This window comes from Lynx rufus, unplaced genomic scaffold (genome assembly GCF_022079265.1).
Source record: "Lynx rufus isolate CCGP_SWC_20201006 ecotype Redwood Valley unplaced genomic scaffold, mLynRuf1.p SCAF_5, whole genome shotgun sequence".
NCBI lineage: Eukaryota > Metazoa > Chordata > Mammalia > Carnivora > Felidae > Lynx > Lynx rufus.
Genome location: NW_025814867.1, coordinates 78,758,186 through 78,780,271, shown reverse-complemented (window position 1 = coordinate 78,780,271; position 22,086 = coordinate 78,758,186). Strand labels below are relative to the sequence as shown.

The window sequence follows — 22,086 nt, the reverse complement described above, 5'->3', positions numbered from 1 at the left end:
GGCAAGTAGACCGGAAATCTCTCAGCTACTGAGAAAGAGGGACATGGAGGGTGAGGCTAAGGTATCTATCCTCCTCTAGTACAGGGATAAGTGAAGTGCTGTTAGAACCCATCTCACCTTGACCGACAAGACTTTTTACAGAGATAATGGAGAAAGAAATGATTCACTCCTAATATCCACATTCCATTCGCAAATCTGCTTTTGGAAGAATGATTCTGAATCCCCACTTCTCACACACACACACTTTTGCATTTGTCTGGCCCTCTTAAAATGTTTGAGTATGGTGAGAGAGCTGTCTGGGTACATTCTGCAGCTGTGCATGATGGAGCATTTGTCTCCTCCAAGGCTGAGTGTTTGAGTGTGTGTGTGATTTAGTGTATACATGGGCATGTGTATGAGTGAAATCATGGAATGTGTATGTGAGCAGCAGTGACTGAATATAAAAGGTGGTATAGATAGTGTGGCAAGTGTAAAATCATGTGGACCTGTGGGTGTGCAGGATTATTATTATTTTTTTTTTTTAAGTAAGCCACTTTGGATTGTGTAGCCTCCTCTTACTTCTGTGATTGATTTCACGAGGGTAATGGTGCGTAAAAGCGCTGGTGAGATCTGGGGGCGCCTCCTAGTCTGACGTCAGAGAGAGAGTTTAAAAGGGGGGGAGCCGGTGGAGAGAACACAAGCCGCTTTAGGAGTCGCGGGTTTCAGAGCCATCGCTGCTGCCTGCGGATCCGCTCCTAGAGTTTGACCAACCGTCTGGCTCGGCTTCCCCAGCGCCGCTGAGATGCTGTCCTGCCGCCTCCAGTGCGCGCTGGCCGCGCTGTCCATCGTCCTGGCTCTGGGCGGTGTCACCGGCGCGCCCTCCGATCCTCGACTCCGTCAGTTTCTGCAGAAGTCCCTGGCTGCTGCCGCGGGGAAGCAGGTAAGGAGACTTCCTCGACGTCTTTTTTTCCCCCTCTTCTGAATCACCCAGTCTTCTCTCAGGCTTTGCCTTTCCCCCCTGGGGTGGATTTAAGAGGTGGCCCTGCAGAGTGTCGGTGCTTTTCTGGGTCCCTCCGCTCCCAAATCTCTCAGGAAAACTTTCGAAGTCCAGAATCTCCTCTTACCTCTTTTTTCCCCTCTGATCAGCGCAGTTGGCCACAGTTCAGGTAAGTTCTTTGGCATTAAAGAAAATTTCAAGACCTGGGTAGCTGAGCGCTAGAGGAAGAGGCATCCCCCAGTGTTAAACACGGAGGTGCTGGCCCAGGTGCTGAAAGCGCGGACCTCTGAAGCTACTACCTTCCTCGGCAGTGCCTCCTTCCCATGCTCCTAAAGGGCAGTCTACAGACAGAACACAGTATGTTTAAGATTCTGAAAGGTCTCCTTCCCCACAGTTAACTTAACAAAAACGGTAAGAACAATTCCAGTTTGTAGCTCCTGAGCTGGAAATTGAAATTGAATTAAACAAACTGTTGGCACATGTTTTATCTTTGCAAAACTGTATTAACAATCTACCATTTCTGCGTGTGTGTGTGTGTGTGTGTGTGTGTGTGTGTGTTAAGGCTATAAAGGCAGAAAACTTGCAGAAACATTTGAGCTTTTCAAGCCTGTCTATGTAACTTGATGATTATAACATCTACCCTTATTTTTATATCCTTAGCTGATTTTAAGTGTGACAAAACTGCACAGCTGTGAACATTGGGTTTTGGGTGTAGCTGAATCTGCTTTCCAAATTAGTTTTTTTTCCATTTCTTTTTCTCCATCACCATCATCTTAATCCCTTATCTCTCCCTCTCTCTCTCTCTTTCTCTCTCTGTCTCTTACCCTATACAGGAACTGGCCAAGTACTTCTTGGCAGAGCTGCTGTCTGAACCCAACCAGACAGAGAACGATGCCCTGGAACCCGAAGACTTGTCCCAGGCGGCTGAGCAGGATGAAATGAGGCTGGAACTGCAGAGATCCACTAACTCAAACCCTGCCATGGCACCCCGAGAACGCAAAGCTGGCTGCAAGAATTTCTTCTGGAAGACTTTCACTTCCTGTTAGCTTTATTAATTATTGTTGTCCATATGAGACCTGGTTCCTTTCCTCCAAACCTCATCCCTCTTCCCTAACTCCCCAATCCTCAGCAAGACCCTTGCATTAGAAATTGGAGACTGTAAATACAAAATAAAATTATGATGACATTATGAAACACAAGAATTTGTTTCTCATTGTGTATCTTTCTGCTCAATAATATGTGATTAGCAGTTGTGATTTCGGTCAAGTTACTTGAGGTATGCATGCCAAATCTCACAGACATATGATTTAAAATTTCCTGTGGTAATAAAGATTCTGTCCTAAATGGAAACTCTCATAGTTTGGGTCATTTCAAACAGAAATAATTTCAGATAACTCTATGAATTCTAACTTTAATCCAGTGGGCGTTACTGGGAAAGGCTGCCACAAATATCAATTACACATTACATACACTTAAAATTATATATTGATATGAGTATTTATGGGTAAGCAGACTGGAGTGTCCAACTATCCACCAGGCTAATCTGTAAAATATATGAAAAGTGGAAAGGAAAAATCATTTGGGAGTGGAAGGAAAGAAGCTGGCTTAAAAGCTAAAATGAAATTCTGAGCCTTTAAAATGTGTTTCTTGTTTGTGGACATTTATCTACAGAACTACTTTTGCTTTTCTATCTTCTTTGACAACCCTCTCTGTAACTGAATGTGGCCAAAAGAATGCCTATGTTTTAAAAGCAAGCTCCTAATTTTTTGTTTCTCAGGGGAAAAATATTACCTGTACCATAAGTTTCCAGTGAGAGTAGTATGGGTTGCAAATAACATATGTCGGTTCGCCTCAGTGAATACTATCCAAATGAAGATATCACAGCACGATTTCGTAATTGCAGAATAAATGAAGGTGAGATCTCAAGCCTTCTTTTGATTTGATTAAAGCAGGCACCAGATAAAAATGCAAACTATAATAAAAACATTCAATACATGTTACTATTATTATTAGTATTATAATACATACTAAATAGTACCATTCAAGATAGAGATAAGAACGTTGCTGATGTAACTCAGAGACTCTAAATATATGCCCCGTTGGGGATGTATGTTCTAACTATCACCGGTATTTTTGAAGAGCTGCTAGAACAATAAACCCAATATAAGTACAAAAACTCAGTGCAAATCCCCACAGTGTGAGCTTACTGCAAGCAGTATATAAAACATCTAACAGGAACTTCATCTTTTATAGAAAATATTTGCGTTAGATAATATACCTTTTAATCTGAACGTGGCTGAGTAGAATTTAATTCCTGAACAGCTGATCAAACAAGAGAAAATCCAAGCCACTTTACCAATCTCTGTGAAAACAGAAGATCCTTCGAGGTTCTGGTGCACCTTTTATTTACAAAACATTTATGAGGGAATTAATGTGTGTCCACTTAGGGGATCTGTCAGTGTTAAATGCCTTGTGGACATCTGGTAACCAATCAACTCAGTGAAGTAATAGAATCACATTATTATGATTAAAGTACAGAAGAGAACATAACTTAATTGTTTTCTGTGCGGTGCATAGATTGTACGAGTGCCTGGGGATCTTACCTTTTTAGTATCATCTTTAGTTGTCAGACCCCAATAGCAGTATGAAAATAATTGGCAAGAATTATGTAGTCATGACTCCACATATATATTTATTCTTTACTTAAAGCCTAAATTGAATGGAGCATTTGGTCAAGGTTAATTATCCTTCAGCCTCAGTTTGCCCACCTTCATCAGTAGGGGGTTGTACTGGGAGGGAGAGTGATATCCCTTTCAGATCTGACTATTTGCACTTCAACACTGACAAAGGTGACAGAGGAATGTTGATTTTTCACATTTTTATAAACGTATGGAGCATAGCTCTTTTCTAACGTATGGAAGGTATTATTTTTTACTTCCTAGTTAGTTCATCTGCGTTCTTCCTAAGTTTGATTCACTGAGTGTAGCATTCTAGCCTGTTTATCATCTAGCCAAAATTAACCGTGTAGATTATGTTTTCCTTCCTCCTTGCCACAACCACAGACCTCAGCAATCCTGAACAACCTGCTACTTCTTTTAATGGGAGGGCTTGAACAAGGAACTCCTCTTTTCTAGGCCTTAGTTTCCCCATCTAAAAATAGGCATACTAGGGCGCCTGGGTGGCTCAGCCGGTTAAGTGTCTGACTTCCGTTCAGGTCCTGATTTCACGGTTCTTGGGTTTGAGCCCCGAGTCGGGCTCTGAGCTGACAGCTCAGAGCTTGAAGCCTTCTTTGGATTCTGTCTGTCTCTCTGTGTCTCTGCCCCTTCCCTACTCATGCTCAGTCTCTCTCTCTCTCTCAAACATAAATAAACATTAAAAAATAAAATAAAATAAAATAAAATAAAATAAATAAAATAAAAATAGGCACACTAATGGAACCAAGCCCTTAATATTACGAGGCTTCAATAGACCGTGTTTTGCAAGTTTTTAGTACGTGGTAAGTAGTTGGTAAGCTTTGAATATTAACGGTACTAATTTTCTTGTCACATATGCTGTGCTTTCTAGCCTCTCTTTCTTTTTTAAAAATGTATATTTATTTATTTTTCAGAGGGAGAGAGACAGAGAGAGAAAGAGAGAGATAGCATGAGCAGGGGAGGGGCAGAGAGAGAGAGGGAGAGAAATAATCCCAAGCAGGCTCTGCCCTGCCAACACAGAGCCCGACATGGGGCTCGATCTCACAAACCATGATATCATGACCTAAGCTGAAATCAAGAGTTGGATGTTTAACCGACTGAGCCCCTCAGGTGCCCCTCTAGCCTCTCTTTCTTTGCCTTTGCTATGTCTTGTCACTTCCACAGGCCCAAATCTAAAGCAGCCTTCAAGACTTATTTTACATTCTTCTTGCTTCATAAAATTCTTTATTTACACCCTCAATGGGAAGAGCTGTCTTCTCTGAGTACCTACTCTGCATTTTCTCCACGGTGCTTATTTACCACTCCCTAACATTTATTATAGCTATATAAATGTATGTAAGAGAGTATTTGCGTGTAAACTTCCAATGAGTAGATGTACGTCCGATTCATAGGTATAGTTCACTCAGCATGTCATGCAGCTGAGTAGGTTCTCAGTGCTCACTGAAGAATAAACGAATGGTCTGTGAGTAGTCTCAAATGGCACAAATCTCGATTTACTTGGTGACCACATTCTTTCTTAATGCCGCAGTTGACAGGGGAAAATGACATCAGTGGCCATTCTATGTTAGGCGTAGGTGACACCAGAAAGATACAGCACATGGTTTGGATTTTAATTGCCACGGCAGCATGTGATGATCAGACTCACTTATACTGGAAGCTTCGATCATTTCAGCTTTCTTTATCCATCTTATGAAGCAAGCCCCAGTAGGGCTTGCTTTGCTATCCACCAACCACGGGGCTCACACTTACAGAGAAAAAGATTCACTAAGACTTCTTTCACATTTGTTTATTTCAAGATCATGCAAATTCACTCTTGATCCTAGTGCAGGACCATTGTTCTTGGGCTTGGCTCACGCTATTCTCAATACACAGACAATTCTGTTTTATGGTGACGTAAAATATACCTTTAATTGCAAATATCAGACATGGAAGAGGGCTCAAAGATCATCTGGTCCTCATTATTCATTTTTCTGAAGGCTGACATATGGAGAGGTGAAGCCATCTGCCCAAGATACCCAGTGAGTAGCAAAGATGCAGAGATGGGGCAGAGATGGGGCAAAGCCTAACTCCCCTCTCTTACCTCTTATTCTACGACACTGCCCCAAGGAATCTGCTCTTCTAGATAACTGGTGTGTTTCATTAACCTGATGTGAATGTTAATTTTGTCCCTGAAATTTCTTCATGTTCCACTACACAACAGGTCTGCATCCGAGAGAGAACAAGACAATTGATACAAAATAGCTTCCCATAATTATAGAAAGACAGGAAGAAGCAGTTAACGGTATTGATTATGAGGAAGAAAAAAAAAAAAAAAACAACTCAGTGGAGATAGTCTTTCACTTAATTAGACCCAAGAAACAAAGAATGATTCAGTCTTGGAATGGAGGTGCTGGGGCTGTCCCAGCAAGCAGAGGGACTTTCATGCCAAGGAGATGGAACAGTAGTACCTGGAGAGATCGTTTTCAGAGAAATCAGGATACATACCCACGGGACAAGGCAGCAAATACATCAGTGACCACCTGGAATTCTTTAGAAGTGAAAATGAGTGCTTTCATTTGAGGAGTTCAGTTTTTCATTACCTAGAATGTGCTTCAGTGTCAAGGACTTGTTGGAGACTGGGAGAGAATTTGTGTGACGAGGTTCCTGCTTTCAGGGAACTGAGTCTAGCAGATAAGACATATTCATTAAAAATCATCAAATGCTCTAACGGAGGTTTTTATAGACTACTAGGAAAGAAGAGAGGTGTCAGTAATTCCCTCTTTTTTTTCTTTTCTTCTTTTCATTAGTATTTAAATTTGGCTTGTAAGCCTAAGTTATTTTATTCTGGGTAGAACAAATAAATTATAGGTATAATGACATAGGATACATTTTTACAACATAATCCCAGTTAGCTTTGAAAGTGTTAATATCCTTTTACATATGAAGAGGCTGAGAATCAGAGAGATTAAATAACTCGCCCAAAGATGTCACCAGCCGGTGTGGTGTTGGAAACAGGTCATCTGATTTCCAATCTAGTGCTCTCCCCACTGTATCTTAGGGGAAAGAAGTGAATTAGAGGGAAATTGTGACTTGCTGGAAAATTAAGAGCAGATCAGCTCCAGACCATCTTAATTTAGCTCTTCTGTATAGAACACACATGGGTATTACTTCTCTGTTATTGTCAGAGGAGAATTGGATTTAGGCTCTGGGGTTGAGATTTGGTTTTGTGACCTGATTAGGGGTACTATTTCCAAAGAACTGTTTGTAATCTTTCCTTTCACATACTTAATATAATCGTTTCAGTTTTGCTACGTAAACGAATAAACAAACAAATAGAATTCATAACCTCCGCTTTAAGCACCCCTTTCCCTGCTTAATCTCTCACACCCAGGTTTCAGTACGACTCAGGCTTGGGCATTTTTAGCCTGAAGCAAATACAAGCTATTAGTCTCAGTCTTTATTCTACAGGCCATGGAATCTGCCTCACTTATGACTGGATAGTGGCCATATCTTCCCCCTCTCTGCTCTTATATGTATATCCTATGAAAAGTGGTCTTGAGGCTGGGATTTTCAGAACTGAGAAATTTCATTGAAAAGTATAAATGAGGTCAATTTGTGCTAAGTAGGCTTTTATGCCACCGAAGCTGATAGAGCTCTCAAGGTCTCAGGTAAATATTCTAGGTCACATAAGTAGTTCTCTTCTTCCCATGTTTCAGATGTCTCTGGAATAGCATCCATTAAGACGGTAAAATTGTTCTCCAGATATGAAACAGTTCTATTAAAATAAGAAATATTTCAAAGAAATTCAAGCTTTCAAAGTAGAGATCAAATAGTTAAGGAAGATAATGCATTCTCAGTTAATTGCTGGTTAATTATATCTTCCTTGTATAAAAAATATAAAAGTACATTTTCAACTCTAATGCTACATTAAGGTCAAATGGCACACTTTAGGAAGGAATACATTAAGCTACTCTAGAATTGCTATCCCTGGTAACAATTTATTTGACTATAAAATACCCATTATGAAAGTCAAGATTTACTAATTTAACTAGAACATAGCTCTTTATTCCTTATTTTCCGTCAAAATTCTCCCACTTACTCCCCAAACATAAGGACAGAAGGCAATGATTTTACCAGACTTCTTCCCAACATTTTCTTCATCACCATTTGTTTGTTATTATACACAGATTAACATGATGTACTCAGAGGACCACTCGAGTCAACACCACCACGGTGTTTTCTGGAACCTCCTGGCTTTCATGCTTTTCTTCTCAGGTGATTTACCTATTTGTCATTGCCGTGGACAGATTTCTAATATTTTTCTGTGTCCTTCTCCTCCTTTCTCCTTTCTGCTCCCAGTCCTTCTCTGACACCCGTTACCTCCCTGACTGTGGCATTCTGAACTGTTTTGGTAAATCGCCCCCCTGCCCCCCGTTCATTTTTAGCCATGTTGTTGGACAAGATCAACTCACTTCCAGTCTGGTATTGATGCTAGAATGGATTAAGTCATTTGGAATGTACCATCCCTTGTTCCTAGGCATTGGTCCGTGGCTGGGCACAACCAATCACAGTAAACCCTAAGACTTTTTGGGGGCACTGCTGGGACATCTCTTTCTTGCTGATTATGGATAAAGAAGCATGAGAGCTTTTGTCAGTCATATTGAGACTGGCAATGCAGTCTGAAGTCTTGTGCTGCAGAAGGCACAGTGGAGACACGTGACGACACTGGGTTATTAGTGGCTTTGTTGAACTGTAGTATTTAAACTTATCCCCAACAGCAATAAAAAACAACAACATTTTTACTTTGCTTTTCATATGTATGACCTAACACATTCTCTTAATTTTTAAAAAGTAGTTTCGGGCACCTGGGTGGCTTAGTTGGTTAAGGGTCTCACTTTGGCTCAGGTCATGATCTCGCGGTTGGTGAGTTCGAGCCCTGCGCTGGGCTCTGTGCTGACAGCTGGGAGTCTAGAGCCTGCTTCTGTGTCTCCTTCTCTCGCTGCCCCTCCCTCGCTCGTACTCTGTCTCTCTCTCTGTCTCAAAAATAAATAAAACATTAAAAAAATTTTAAAACACTAATTTGGGTCTCCTGTACTTTAGCTAAAAGCTTTCTTATACATACATTAGGGCTACCTTGTACATATTTATGTGTATCTTAACTTTCCAATTGAGATAAAAGTTCTAAGAAAAAAAGTTAGACTTTACTGGACTGTGTCTTCTTGGCACGTCATTATGTCACAGACTTATACCAGCTTCTTTATAAATACTGCTGATAATAAAGATGACAATTGCTTACGTTTGTTTAATACTTTCTAATTTATTAAAAACACTCTACAAATGTTATCTTATTAAATATTCACTCATTTTATAAGTCATAAGCTTGGCATTAGGATGAAAACTTATCCCTCTGCTTTTTTACAAATATAAAAATCGATGTTCAAAGTATTTGAGTAACTTGCCCAAAGCCACAGAGAGCTCACATGACAGAGCTTAAAATTAAGCCTCGCTCCTCGGAAGAATCAAGTAAAGCTGCCCGTCCATTTCAGTTTTAGGGACGCTCTGATCAATCAAACAATGCTGAAAGTCTCTGTAGGTCAAACCCTCTTGATTTCTGCTTTCACTCTGCTGCTTGTTATGGTAAGCACATCCAACTCATCTCTGGTGATTAAGTCCCACCGCTTGGCCTCTGATATCCCAGGATCCCATCCGACCCACTGGACCCAAGGAGTCCATTTTTATGGTCAGAGTCCTCACTGTCATTCCTGGCCTACAGAGAAGAGCCCTCATAAGCTTCCCAGAGCTCTTTGTGAAGCTTCCCAGATCTTTGTGGATCTTCTCGGGGTGGGGTGGGGGGTGGGGGGAGGGAGTGAATGAGTAGGTATTCCATGATGAAATCAATCTAGTGTAGTATTCCAATCTAGTGTCTCTGTTTTTGTCCACTCTCTTGACTCTGGGCTTCCCTAGGAACTCCTCAAGTCCTCTGACTTGAGAGGTACATCCTGATGGGGATGAGAATACTGTTGACCACATCTTGAAGCCATCCCCAGGGAGGATCTACCATCCATCCTAGGTAACATTTTATTTGCTTTTCTAAAATTGCCAAGTTATTAACTAACCATTAATGTATTATTTATTTTGCATACTCTTTTTTTTTTAAATTTTTTTTTCCAACGTTTATTTATTTTTGGGACAGAGAGAGACAGAGCATGAACGGGGGAGGGGCAGAGAGAGAGGGAGACACAGAATCGGAAACAGGCTCCAGGCTCTGAGCCATCAGCCCAGAGCCTGACGCGGGGCTCGAACTCACAGACCTTGAGATCGTGACCTGGCTGAAGTCGGACGCTTAACCGACTGCGCCACCCAGGCGCCCCCACTTTGCATACTCTTGAGTGGCTATCATACTGCAGAATGTGTGTGTGTGTGTGTGTGTGTGTGTAGTTTTTGAAATGATGAGTTCTTTCAATTTACAAATAGGAATTGATGGTCTATTTGCTAGATGGAAGCTATAAAGATTCAGCTAAAATCTCCATCCTTAGGCAGTTCAAAGTTTGAATGCATAGTCACTAGTGAGTAACTATATTGCAAGACATTGGTTCTCAACATGTGACCCAACAACATTAAAACTACTTGGTAACTTGTTAGAAACACAAACTCTTGGGCTCAACCCTAGAATGACTGAGTCAGAAATTTTGGGAGTGGGTCCAAAAATCTGTGTTTAAGCAAGCCCTTCAAGTGATTCCGAAGCACACTAAATTTTGAGAACCAATAAAGCAAAAGGGACTTGACTGTATCAGGGAAGTCACCATGCTGAAGATATTTAATTTTTTAAAAAATTTCATTCCAAAATTTTTATCAAATACATTCATAAACAAAGTTGAATCTCCCCAGTTATGTTCCCTTTCCCCTCTCTCCTTGTGGAACTAAATACTATCATCAATTCAGTGTTTACTCTTCTTGTCCAAGGTTTTATGTTTTTACTATATATGTAGGCAATTATAAATAATATGTTATATTGCTTTGTGCTTTAGAAATCTTTATGAATAGTAGCTTACACATTTTTAAAGTATCGCCACTTACATTTTTCAATCATTTTAATTTCTGCATAGAATTTCATTGTACAAATACATAAGATTTATGCATTTCTCTATTGCTAAAGATTTAGGTGTTTTCCAACATTTACAGGAGAGGGAAGCTGTCTTTAGATCTTCCTCAGTGCTATGATACTCAATGATTTCTCTTTACCAAAGACAAAAGTCAGAAGCAAAATAATTCTGCCGGTCTCCTAGTCCCTTTCATTTAGCTATAGGAATTCCATGCTTCCAGGCAACTTTTACATTATAAGTTGCTACATTTAAAAATGTGTATTATAATGAAGTCCATCAACTTATTGCCTCTCTGTTCTTACGCATCCTATCAAGATTTGGCCTCGCTGAAATTGCTTCTTCGGAAATTGTCTATAAAGAGAATACGCTGCTGCATCTCAGCAGGTGTTTTAAACTCCCTTGATTCCTATTAGTGTAAGTTCCCATCAGGTAGTCTTAGGGAGACGGACAACTGAACAAATCAGACACTAGTTTTAAAAAACTGAAATATGCTATTTAATATTCCACCTGGAAGGAGCTGATCAAGAGATTGACCTAGGGGATTAAATAGCAAAGGCTTTACCTGCCTGAGTATATCCAGTCACAAAGAAAATCCATTGCTCACTGGGGCTAGGCCACGGCCATTACAGCCCAAGGCTGTTTTATCTGCTCTCCCTCCTTAAGAGTCTGTAAACTCACATCTGGTGTATTTCATGACTGTAACAATCCTGACTGCCTCCCAGTGGTTCAGCAATGCCCTCTGATTCCGGCCTGAGGGCTGCCCCAGAGCCACATGTGGTTGGGACCTAGGGGAGAGAATCTTAGCATTCCCTGGCTGTGTGCTAATCCATTATTCAGAACTTGAACCTGTGCTAGAGGCTGTGTTTTAACCCATCATTCTATACTTGAACTTGTTCTACCATACCTCTCCAAGAGTCATCCATACTCTGCTTAAGTTCTTCTAGCGATGAAGGACTTATTGCCTCCCAAGGAACTCTGGGGCTAGAACAGAGCAAGTCTAATCACTGCTTCAAAGAAAGCCCTCTACAGTTTTGCAGAGAAACCCATGCGTTGGTCCCCCCATAGCACCCACATACTCTCTTTTCCCTCTAGCTATCTCATTTCTTCCTCCCACTTTTTTTTTTTCACATGACACCTATTCCAATTTTTTTTACCCAGCTGTGCTTCTCTGCACAAACTTGAATGTGGTCTATTTTTTGTTTTTGTTTTCTGAAAGTAAGAAATTATTCTAACTTTCTTAGGATTTTAACTACAGGGATAAATGTATCAATTTCTTTTGCTTTTTGAATGGACTCTGCCTCATGGCACATTGCCTACATTGATTAGCTGTTGGTTGAAATAAAGGGTGATCTACACTGGGTTTTTGGTTCTGTTTCTGTCACCAAGCCATGGAAGACAATTCCTCAAATACTGAGGACTCTTTTTTTTTTTTTCATAAGTGACAAAAGTGAGGTTTAGGAAGGAAAAGTGTCATATCCAATGTTACATTCAGTATTAAAGCTTAGTTCTCCTGATTTTCTTACCAGTACTTGTTGCATCATCCTTCCAAAAATATTTGTAGGTATCATTCAGACATTAGTTACCTGTAGAACTAATTTAAGGAGCTGAGCTTTTCATAGGTGGTGGAGAGGAAAGGCACGTGAATGCTATTCTAAGTTGAAGGGCTAGACAACAAAATCACAGAGGTGGAAAACTGCGGACTGTGTTTTGAGAATGATGAATCAGTTCCAAGATGCATTATTCTGATCTAGAATTTTCCTTGGGCCTCAAAGTACAGTTCAGGCTGCTGCTTGTTCATACTTTTTTGGGGTGGTATCTGTAGGGAGACAAGTCTTTCTCTTAGATGGATGGAGGGTGAATGAGTTCTGTTTTGAGATGGCACATGAGAATTTTTCAATTTCTTTCTGAAACTAAGAAGCATTTTTAGGGGTGGAAACAAAAGGGTTTTTTTTTTTTTTTTTTTTGCCATACCTGATAACTCTAAAGTGAAAATAAAATGTTGAAGTAGGCTGTCAAAATATTTTGTGACAATTCAACCTTAAAGTGACCTCAAATAAAAGGCAGAGTGCTGTTTGGAAGGCTGATCTATTAGCATGTAGCCTTTTATTTCTCTAAATTGCTAGGTATATCAGTCTCCTTCCTCTCGCATTTGTATTAATTTGTATGGAATGTTGATCATTTAATAATATATGAATATAAAATTCAGGACAAAGCATTAATCAGAATGTTAGGACTGAAGGGATGACCTATGGGATCATCTAGTGATTAGATCAGAAGGAAGACCTTGGTTTTATTCAAGAAGAAAATAGCTATCTTTTGAAATTTCCATCTAATAGTTGCAGAGACCTTAATCATTTTTTTTAATGTTTATTTATTTTTGAGACAGGGAGAGACAGCATGAACGGGGGAGGGTCAGAGAGAGAGAGAGACACAGAATCTGAAACAGGCTCCAGGCTCTGAGCTGTCAGCACAGAGCCTGATGCGGGGCTTGAACTCACGGACCTCGAGATCATGACCTGAGCCGGAGTCGGATGCCTAACCGACTGAGCCACCCAGGTGCCCCAAGACCTTAATCGTTTACAGGTACTTTTCATAAGTATCAGTTCACTCATTTAAGATAAATGTAGGAGTGTCTTCCATGTGTGAAGGCTCTCGCCTAGTGCCAGAGATATAAATATGAATATGACATAGTCCCTACCATCAGAAACTCGTGATCGTATGCGCAAGACAGTCTTAAAAACTTAGAAATGACTAGGTGTGATAGCCAATACAGGGACAGTTCACAGGCAGGAGTACATAAATTTGTCTGTAAGAGAGGGAGTATCGAAGACTTTGCAAAGGAGGCAATAGTTGAGCTAGGTCTTGAGGATGAGTGAAAACTCATAAGATGAAAAGAGTTGGAGAATGATTCAGTCAGAGGAAAGTAGACATTCCACACATTGATGAATGACCGACTCATTTGGTAGCAAGTAAAAGAAACCCATTTCATCTTGCTAAGACAAAAGTGGAAATGGCTGATGGGCATCCCGCTTTGCCAAGGCAGGTTACTGCCACGCCACATGAGGGAGTTGAATAAGAACAGAAAAGAAACCTGCTAAACCACAGGTATCTAATTTATAGCTCTGAGTCTAGGTTTTCAATTCTTGGTGGGGAATACAAACCCAGCCAAGCTTCAGAATCGACGCCAGCCCTACCAACATGATCAGAGGGGAATGATCAAGTGGCACACTAATGGCTTCCGAGGCTCTCCACTATGGGTGAAAGCATCAAAGAAACGGGCTTGAAGAGTACAAAAATAATGCAGAAGGGGTCCGCTATATGCAGATCTGAGACCTCTAATGAGAATTAAGAACTTTGGTATAGTGCCAAAGAGTGGTATAGGGTCGTGGTGAGTATGTTTGTGTGTGTGTGTGCGTGTGTGTGTGTGTGCGTGCGTGTGTGTGTGTGTGTGTATGTATTAATGGGGAGATAAAGGAGCTTGGAGAGTTGGCATGAGGAACATTGTGAAAGAGTTTTTACCCTTTTTTGGTTTTGTTTTTTTTTTTTTAGATGATAAAGGACTTTTAAGCATTTTGAGAGTATGGTCAGATTTGTGTTTGGGGTAGTTAAGCGTAGAGCAGACGCCGAAGATGAACTGGAAAGGGATAAACCGAGAGAAGAAAAGACAAGTTAAAGGTAGTGGAAATCGTCTGGGTCTGAGACAATCAGACCCTTGACTAGGCAATGACGATGGATAAAATGGTATGAAATGGAAAGAAATTCAGGAGAAGGAAATCAGAGAGTATCGCAGCCCATTCAAGGTGGCTGGGGATTTAGGGGGAAACTAACAGGATTTCCACTTTTTTGATGAGAGCAAGAGTAGCAGAGGGTGCCATTCACCAAGACAAGCAATAGAGGAAGAGAGATTTAGGGGACGCATAATAGGTTGTGGTTGGCATATTGAGTTAAGGCACTGGGGACCACTCAAGGGGGAATAGTGAATAAGAAGATAGACATTCCCCTCAGGAGTGAGCTCTGGGTTGGAGATAAGATCTGGGAATCATAACTCATGGATGATAATTGACTTAGAACAAGGGGTGAAATTTCCAGGAAAAGTGTGCAGAGCCAGCAGAGAAGTAGGGCCAGCCTAGCCAGGCTTCTGAGGGGAGCCCATATGAGGTGGTGTGTGAAAGGAAATAGCCTCAGAGGGGAGGCTGAAAGGAATGACCGTGGAGGTGAAGGAAACCAGAAACGATGAGCGTCTGGGAAGCAAGAGTAAAGAATTTCAAGAGAGGGAATTTATCACCATCCTGTGCTACAGACCAGGTAGGTTTGTTTGTTCGTTTGTTTAATATAGTTGACACAATGCTGCATTAATTTCAGACGTGCAACTTAGTGATTTGACAAGTTCCCACATGATGCTACGTTCACCCCAAGTGTAGCTACGAGCCGTCCCGTATGCCGTCCCGTGATGTTGCCATCACAATGTCATTGACTCTATTCCTTATGCTGTTGGGCCAGGTAGATTTCATTTCCATTTCACAAAGAGTAAACAGAAATTTGGAGACTGAAATGACTCATCAAAATTTATGCGGCTGATCAGCGTCAAAGATCAGACTAGAACCCGATAACTTCTTTTTCATTTTCATTCTGTCCTTTTTCAGCTGCAGAACCCCGCAGCTGTGCTCTGGCAGAGAAATTCCAGAGCAGCCACTAAGCTTCCAGGGGAGGAGAGGTGGGAGCCCAGGGGATGACCCACACTGCAGAACAGGTGTGGGACTGCAGTCAGAGGTAGCCTCAGAGCCCTGGGTGGCTGGGTGGCCACAGTGCTGGCCTCTCAGGGCAACCCCCGCCCCCCCGCCTCCCAGAGACCAGCTCGGACTTCAAGTGTGCCTGTGGCATCAGCCAGGCTGAGCCTCAGTTTCCTCCCCTGTAAAATTGCAGAGAGGTTAAAATGTTTAGTCTTCCACCTCTAATTTCATAATTGTCTTTTATAATATAGCATAATGGGGTTCTCTCCATTGCAGGAAAGGCATCCTCGTAAACTTTCGATTCTGTTCCTAAGCACGAGGAGGAGAGGTGATGAGAGGCAGAGGAAAAACCGGAGACCTTATCTTTATAGACACAGTGCAGCGTTTTACTAGCTTCTATAAAACCATGGATATGACAGGGAGATAGATGAATTACGTGGGGGGGGGGAGTGCTGTGGAGCATGAATATGGAAAACAAATCAACTAGAGTGATAACAGAAGAAAAAGAAAGAAAGAAAGAAAGAAAGAAAGAAAGAAAAGAAAGAGACAAAAGACAAAAGACAAGGAAGCCTCACTAATTAAAAATAGCTGAAGCCCTGGAGATGCATTTAAAAGCAATCACGTTGGAATGTTCAAATTAAGAACAACAAAGAAATGGCAATGCAGCCTCACTCCATATTCTGAGTGCCTTTTATAAAAGAAAAATAAACTGATATTAGGAAAAAGCTTTTCTGTTTGCAAATTCTCCCCTTGTTGCAGAAAAAGAGAAACAGACAACTTTCATACCATTTTCCTCTAGTCTTTGGGTGCTAGAATAAAAGGAGAATGAAATTAAATTCACTTTAAATGTTTTCCTTCCGGGCTGTAAAGCTGCTGACATCATTTATCCCAGCCCTGGCTCTTACATAATCTGGGTACCACGGGAGCCCTTGGAAGTCATTAAATAAAAAGAAGGCATCAAATAATAGAAAAGGAAGGCAATGAAAATGCTAGACCCAATAAGGTAGTCAGAAGTCGTGATTTAAATGTAACCCCAGGACTCTGAATATTAGACATTCAGGAATGAGAAGATTCAACTGGGAAGGATAAAGGGAGTTAAAAAAAAATGCCTTTAGGATTGGGGAAGGGACCACGGTTCCCCAGGGGCAAGGTCGTCCTTCTTTGCAGAGAGGAGGAATGCCACCCTCAACCACAGACTCTGGGAATTCTTGGGCTCCCTGAGCTCTGGAGGGAACATGGGTATTGGGTAGGGTGAATCCAGAGGGTACAGATCTCAAATGTAGACAGCCTGCAGAAATGGGAACTGCTATGCAAGAAGACATCTTAGCCTGGGGGATGAGACTTCAGGGCATGCCTTCTTTTGCCTTTCCTTTGCTTCCGGTGTGTCTGATTCTGGGAGTGAGCTCGGGAGGTCTTGTGGCTTTGTGTCCATTGGAAATGGCACCAGCTCAGACAGGTGACTCTTGTATGTACCGCAGGTTCCAACATCCCAAACGCAGGCCCTTCTCAGTCCAGACAGGGTCTGAAGTTACCCTGGGAAACACAGGACCCTCCAATCACGTTCCAGAAGGTCATCTTCGTGGTTCCAGCACTGAGACACTGTCCACCTGCGTCAGGATCTCATGGAGTCCCTCGAACTCCTCACCACCCCTTGCATCTGCCCTTGGTTGTCCTTGGGACACTGGCCCAAAACCAGGGACAGGAGCAGAGGGTCTAGCATGTTGTAGAACTACACATGCTATTTTCCACTCTTTCCAGGGTAGGTTCAGAAGCAGGAAAGCCCAGAAAGAGTCACTGGGTTTAGAAGGGGACTCCAATGGGCTTTCCTGAAAGGGCACAAACTCTCAAATATGGGAGTGAGAGGTCCCACTGCACAGACATTCAGGGTGCTGCCACTTGCTCACTGCCATGGTCCGAGGAGCGCGTCTGTTTACAACTGGCTGTGCCCGATCTCCGTAAGAGTCTTACCGCCTACTGGAATAACCTTTGGGGTTGCTCCAGGAAAGAGGGCCTGCCAGCTTTCCGACCTTCCATCACATTGGTGAGCCCTCAGATTTATTTTACTTTGGAAGGAGTCAGATTCATCACTCTCTCCTACTTCCTAGGATATCCCCCAAAGAAATCTAGGTCCTAATCCTTGGAATCTATGAATGTTTCCTTGCACAGCAAAAAGGACTTTACAGATATAATCAAGCTAAGGGTACTGAAATGGGAAGAGCATCCTGAATTGTCTGGGTGGGCCCTAAATGTAACCATAAGTGTCTTTATAAGAGGGAGGCAGAGGGATGCCTGAGTGACTCAGTTGGTTAAGCATCTGACTTCAGCCCAGGTAATAGTCTCATGTTCTGTGAGTTTGAGCCCTGAGTTGGGCTCTATGCTGACAGTGCAGAACCTAGGTGGGATTCTCTCTCTCTCTCTCCCTCGCTTGTGCTGTCTCTCTCAAAATAAATAAATACACTTTGTTTTTTTTTTAAAGAAGAGGGAGGCAGAGAGAGATTTGACACAGAGGAAGGCAAGGTGATGCTGAAGCAAGATTCCATCGAAGCTGCTGGCTTTGCAGAGGAAGGAAGGAGCCATGAGCCAAGGAATGCAGGCTAAGACACAGATTATAGCTTCTGGAAGGAACTCTGTCTTTCTGAGTGACTGACCCAGTGAAACTGATTTTGGACTTCTCACTTCCAGAACTATGAGAGAACAAACGTGTATTTTCCTAAACCTCCAAGTTCACGGTAATTTGTTTAGCAGGCACAGGAAACTAATACAGAACACTCCGTCACAGCTGGTACTTTTTTAGGCCGAAAGAGGAAAAGAAAAAAAGGATTTTCAATCCTGGGTGATAGGCCCTCAAGTTCAAATTCACAATTTCCTTTTGCTTAAATACAAGTAGGGCTGCCATTCTTTCTGGATGAATGGCAGAAAAGACTGGAAAAGAGGCAACTTGCCGGGGGATTGGGAACTCTGCTGAGCTCCTCTTTTGTGGGACATAAATACCCAGGTTGATCAGAAGGTGTCTTAAATCCTTAGGCTTCACTGGCGAAGGACTTGACACACTGGAGAAAGACTTCACTGGAGATGCCTGACACAAATTTGCTCTTCTGCTTGTCCCTTGCTCCCGTTCTCCAGGCCTGCCCACATGGGGCTTAGTCTCCTTGGCTGACCATGCCTGATGCTGGAGAGGAATTTGGTTCTGGAGGCCCAGTACCAAGAACTAAGGGTTAGTTTCTAGCTTAGACTTTAAGGGATGGATTTCAAAGGTTCTCATGTCATCAGGCACATCTTGCCATCAAGGAAAGAAGGTGGATATTGAAGGGAAGAACAAGGTCTGGACAAGAAGCAAGTCTTCAGTCTGTGTGTTCCCTGTGCCTTGGATAGGAAATGGTTCCAGCAAAACTAGGCTAAAAATCTGGCAACCTCGGGCTATTTCTTTGAGTAGAGACCTTGGCCTCCCTCAGGTGTTTTGACTCAGGGGAGCACAAGGCTCCTTCTTCTAGCTTCTAGCAATTGTGGAGGCTATAGGTTCAGCTTTGGCTCCTACTCTTTTGATTCAGGCAGGCAGACTGGCTCAAGGTTGGAACCAGGGACCCTGCCTGGAGTGTCATATTCTGACATAAGGAAGATATCCTAGAGCTTGGCATTTTCCAGAGTTAGTACCTCTCTCGTGAGGCATCCCCAAAGTGCGTGATGACTGAATGTTATGAGGTTAGTGAGCACGAGAGACAGAAGTCATGGTTGAAAGTCTTGACGTAAAGCAACTCTAAGATGACCAGGAAGATTGTTTTGCACGTGTCATTGCTATCCTCACCTAATGAAATAAGCTTTAGCCTTCAATTCAATTTTGTACATAGTTTTTATCTCTAAGCCAACCTATCTCTCTCTTCCCTTTTCTCCCTCTCCCTCTCTCTTGTTCCTTCTTTTTCTCTCTCATAGTTCTTGCAGCATTGGAAGCCTGAAGAAGCTCAAATAGAAGAATCCATTGGACAGAGGGCCTTGTCTTCTATCCTTCAGATCTTGAAACTAAGGCCAAAGATTAGCTGGTGACAGAGTTAATTACTTGGATTTTAGTATAAGATAATCTTTCTTTTGCATTAGGTGATAACATACTGCAGAGACTATCATTAAAGTGACTTTCATTTTAATATCAAAATGACCCTTTTATGCTCCAAGAATTTGTTGGTATAAAAATCTCTGACTGCCCTTTTTTGCTGTCATTAAACTCACAGGATAGCCGCCTATCCTTGGGTTCTATTTATTCTAGCACCGTATGGGCTGCAGATGGGATATCTTCTCATTGACTCTGCAGAGTCAATAGGGAACCAATAAGGGATTGAGGGAAAGGAACCAATAAGAAATTAACATTTTCCGAATCTAAGAGGTTCTTCAGTCTCAGCAGCTTGGGTAAGTTTCAGAATCATGAGAGTTTTTGTTGCTGTTGTTTGTTTGTTTTTCTTTTTCTATTTAAGAATCCACAGGATGTGGGGCGCCTGGGTGGCTCAGTCGGTTAAGCGTCGGACTTCGGCTCAGGTCGTGATCTCGCGGTCCGTGGGTTCCAGCCCCGCGTCGGTTCTGTGCTGACAGCTCGGAGCCTGGAGCCTGTTTCAGATTCTGTGTCTCCCTCTTTCTCTGACCCTCCCCTGTTCATTCTCTCTCTCTCTCTCTCTCTCTCTCTCTCTCTCTCTCCCTCTCTGTCTCAAAAATAAACAAAAGTTAAAAAAAATTAAAAAAAAAAAAAAAGAATCCACAGGATGTAGTTTAAAAAGCACTGGACTTTAAACAATAGCATAGATTCTCTCACTTACTCCTTTCAACCTTATGAAATAAGTATTATTATCATCCCTAGTTTACACTGAAGCTCAGAGTGGTGACGACAGAACTGGGGCTAGAATCCAGCTGTGTTTGACCTCAGAGTAATACTTTGCCATCAACTCTATATTCAATAAGAGTTATTACCCCAGGCATCTCCTCCTGTGAAATTGACAGAGGTAAAGGAGTGACTTCCAGCACAGGCAAATTTCTAGGGGGTCTTGTTGGATAGGATGTGTAGGAAAGCAATCTGATTGGCCTAAGTATTAAGTAAATAATGGGAGATACAGTTTAAGAGGTAGAGAACCAATTGGAAACCAGTTGGATAAGTTGGATTTGGTGTGAAATCGGTGTCAACCCTGAAAGGATTGTGCGAGTGAGTGCGCAAGCCTGGGACCAGGCAAAGGTCAGAGTCGATGGAGAGGCCACTTCCAAAGCCCATCCCAGCATTCACTGGTTGAATCCAGGATGACCTGGTGGAAGGGAGATCCAAAGTGATTGTTGGATTGGGTAAGAGGTGCAGGCCTGAGAATAAATCATGAGACATTTTGGAGGAAAAAAAAAAAGACAAAATTTGATGACAATTGAAACATAAGACCTTAAGGAGAGGAATTAGTCAAAGGTGACTCTGAGATTCCTTATGGAAGAAAGTGTGTGCACACAGATTTCTTTTATATCTTAAAACTGTACTAAGACAAGGGCTCCACAGGGACCAAGTAGGGCATAACACAAGGATTTGGGGAGAACGTCAGAAAATATTGCTCTCTGGAATAGAATTTAGAAGAAATGTATGACATTCGCTGTACATGGAATATTTCCAGGACATAATCAAGTGGAATGACTTATGAGTGTTGCTAGTGAAACTAGAGCTTTTTTTCTATACTTCTCTAAGATATTTCAAAGATCCCAACTTGAAACAAAATTAATGTAAGATGTGCGGTAGCCCTGAAGCTTCTAATTGGCCCTGTCTATCAAGACGTGTTTAGGTGTGACCCTGACCGATGCAAGGTGAGAGGTGTTTTTGTGACTAATTAGGCCGAATAATAAAGGAAAAGTGGAGAAGGAAAATTGGCTGCTGATTATAGTACTTTCTAAGCAAGAAAGAATCAGTACTGCAGACCTGAACAGTAAGAGTATTAAAACAAGACAGAAAGGGGCACCTGGGTGGCTCAGTAGGTTAAGCGTCTGACTTCGGCTCAGGTCATGATCTTACAGTGTGTGAGTTCAAGCCCCACGTCGGGCTCTGTGCTGACAGCTCAGAGCCTGGAGCCTGCTTCGGAGTCTGTGTCTCCCTCTCTCTCTGCTCCTCCCCCACTCGCACTCTCTCTCTCTCTCTCTGAAAACTAAATAAACATTAAGAAAAATAAAAAAAAAAAAGGCCAGAGAGATTTTGCCATACTAGAAAAAATACTTGAAAAGATAATCTAATTTCCTCTGTTCTGATTCTTCCATCATTAGACAATCTTCTGGTAAACAGTTCCATTTTCAATATCCTGATCCTAGAAATGGGGTGTTTTGGGTGAAATAATGTGAATACATCACAATTAATAAAATTAGTTTCAGGTTGTATTCTCAGACTCTTGTGAATTTGGATAGCTTGAGTCAGTTCCCCAGAACATGATCCACCCCTAGATGAACTCATCCAATTAAGGCATAAGTTGATTTCATCATTATTAGTGTGTTAGTTTCCTATTGCTGCTATAACAAATTACCACAATTTATCAGTTAAAAATAACACAAATTTATTATCTTACAGTTTTGGAGGTCAGAAGTCCAAAATCAGTCCACAGTGTCAATAGGGCCAC

The 22,086-nt window shown here is 41.8% G+C and overlaps 1 protein-coding gene across 1 annotated transcript; it reads left to right on the top strand.

The window, feature by feature from the left end:
• Positions 1 to 727: 727 nt before the first annotated feature.
• On the top strand, positions 728 to 2,107 carry SST (somatostatin). Its single transcript, XM_047098843.1, has 2 exons — positions 728 to 919; positions 1,810 to 2,107. The coding sequence occupies exons 1-2, from the start codon at positions 782 to 784 to the stop codon at positions 2,020 to 2,022; spliced, it is 351 nt and encodes a 116-aa protein (XP_046954799.1). The 5' UTR covers positions 728 to 781; the 3' UTR covers positions 2,023 to 2,107.
• The last annotated feature ends 19,979 nt before the right edge of the window (positions 2,108 to 22,086 follow it).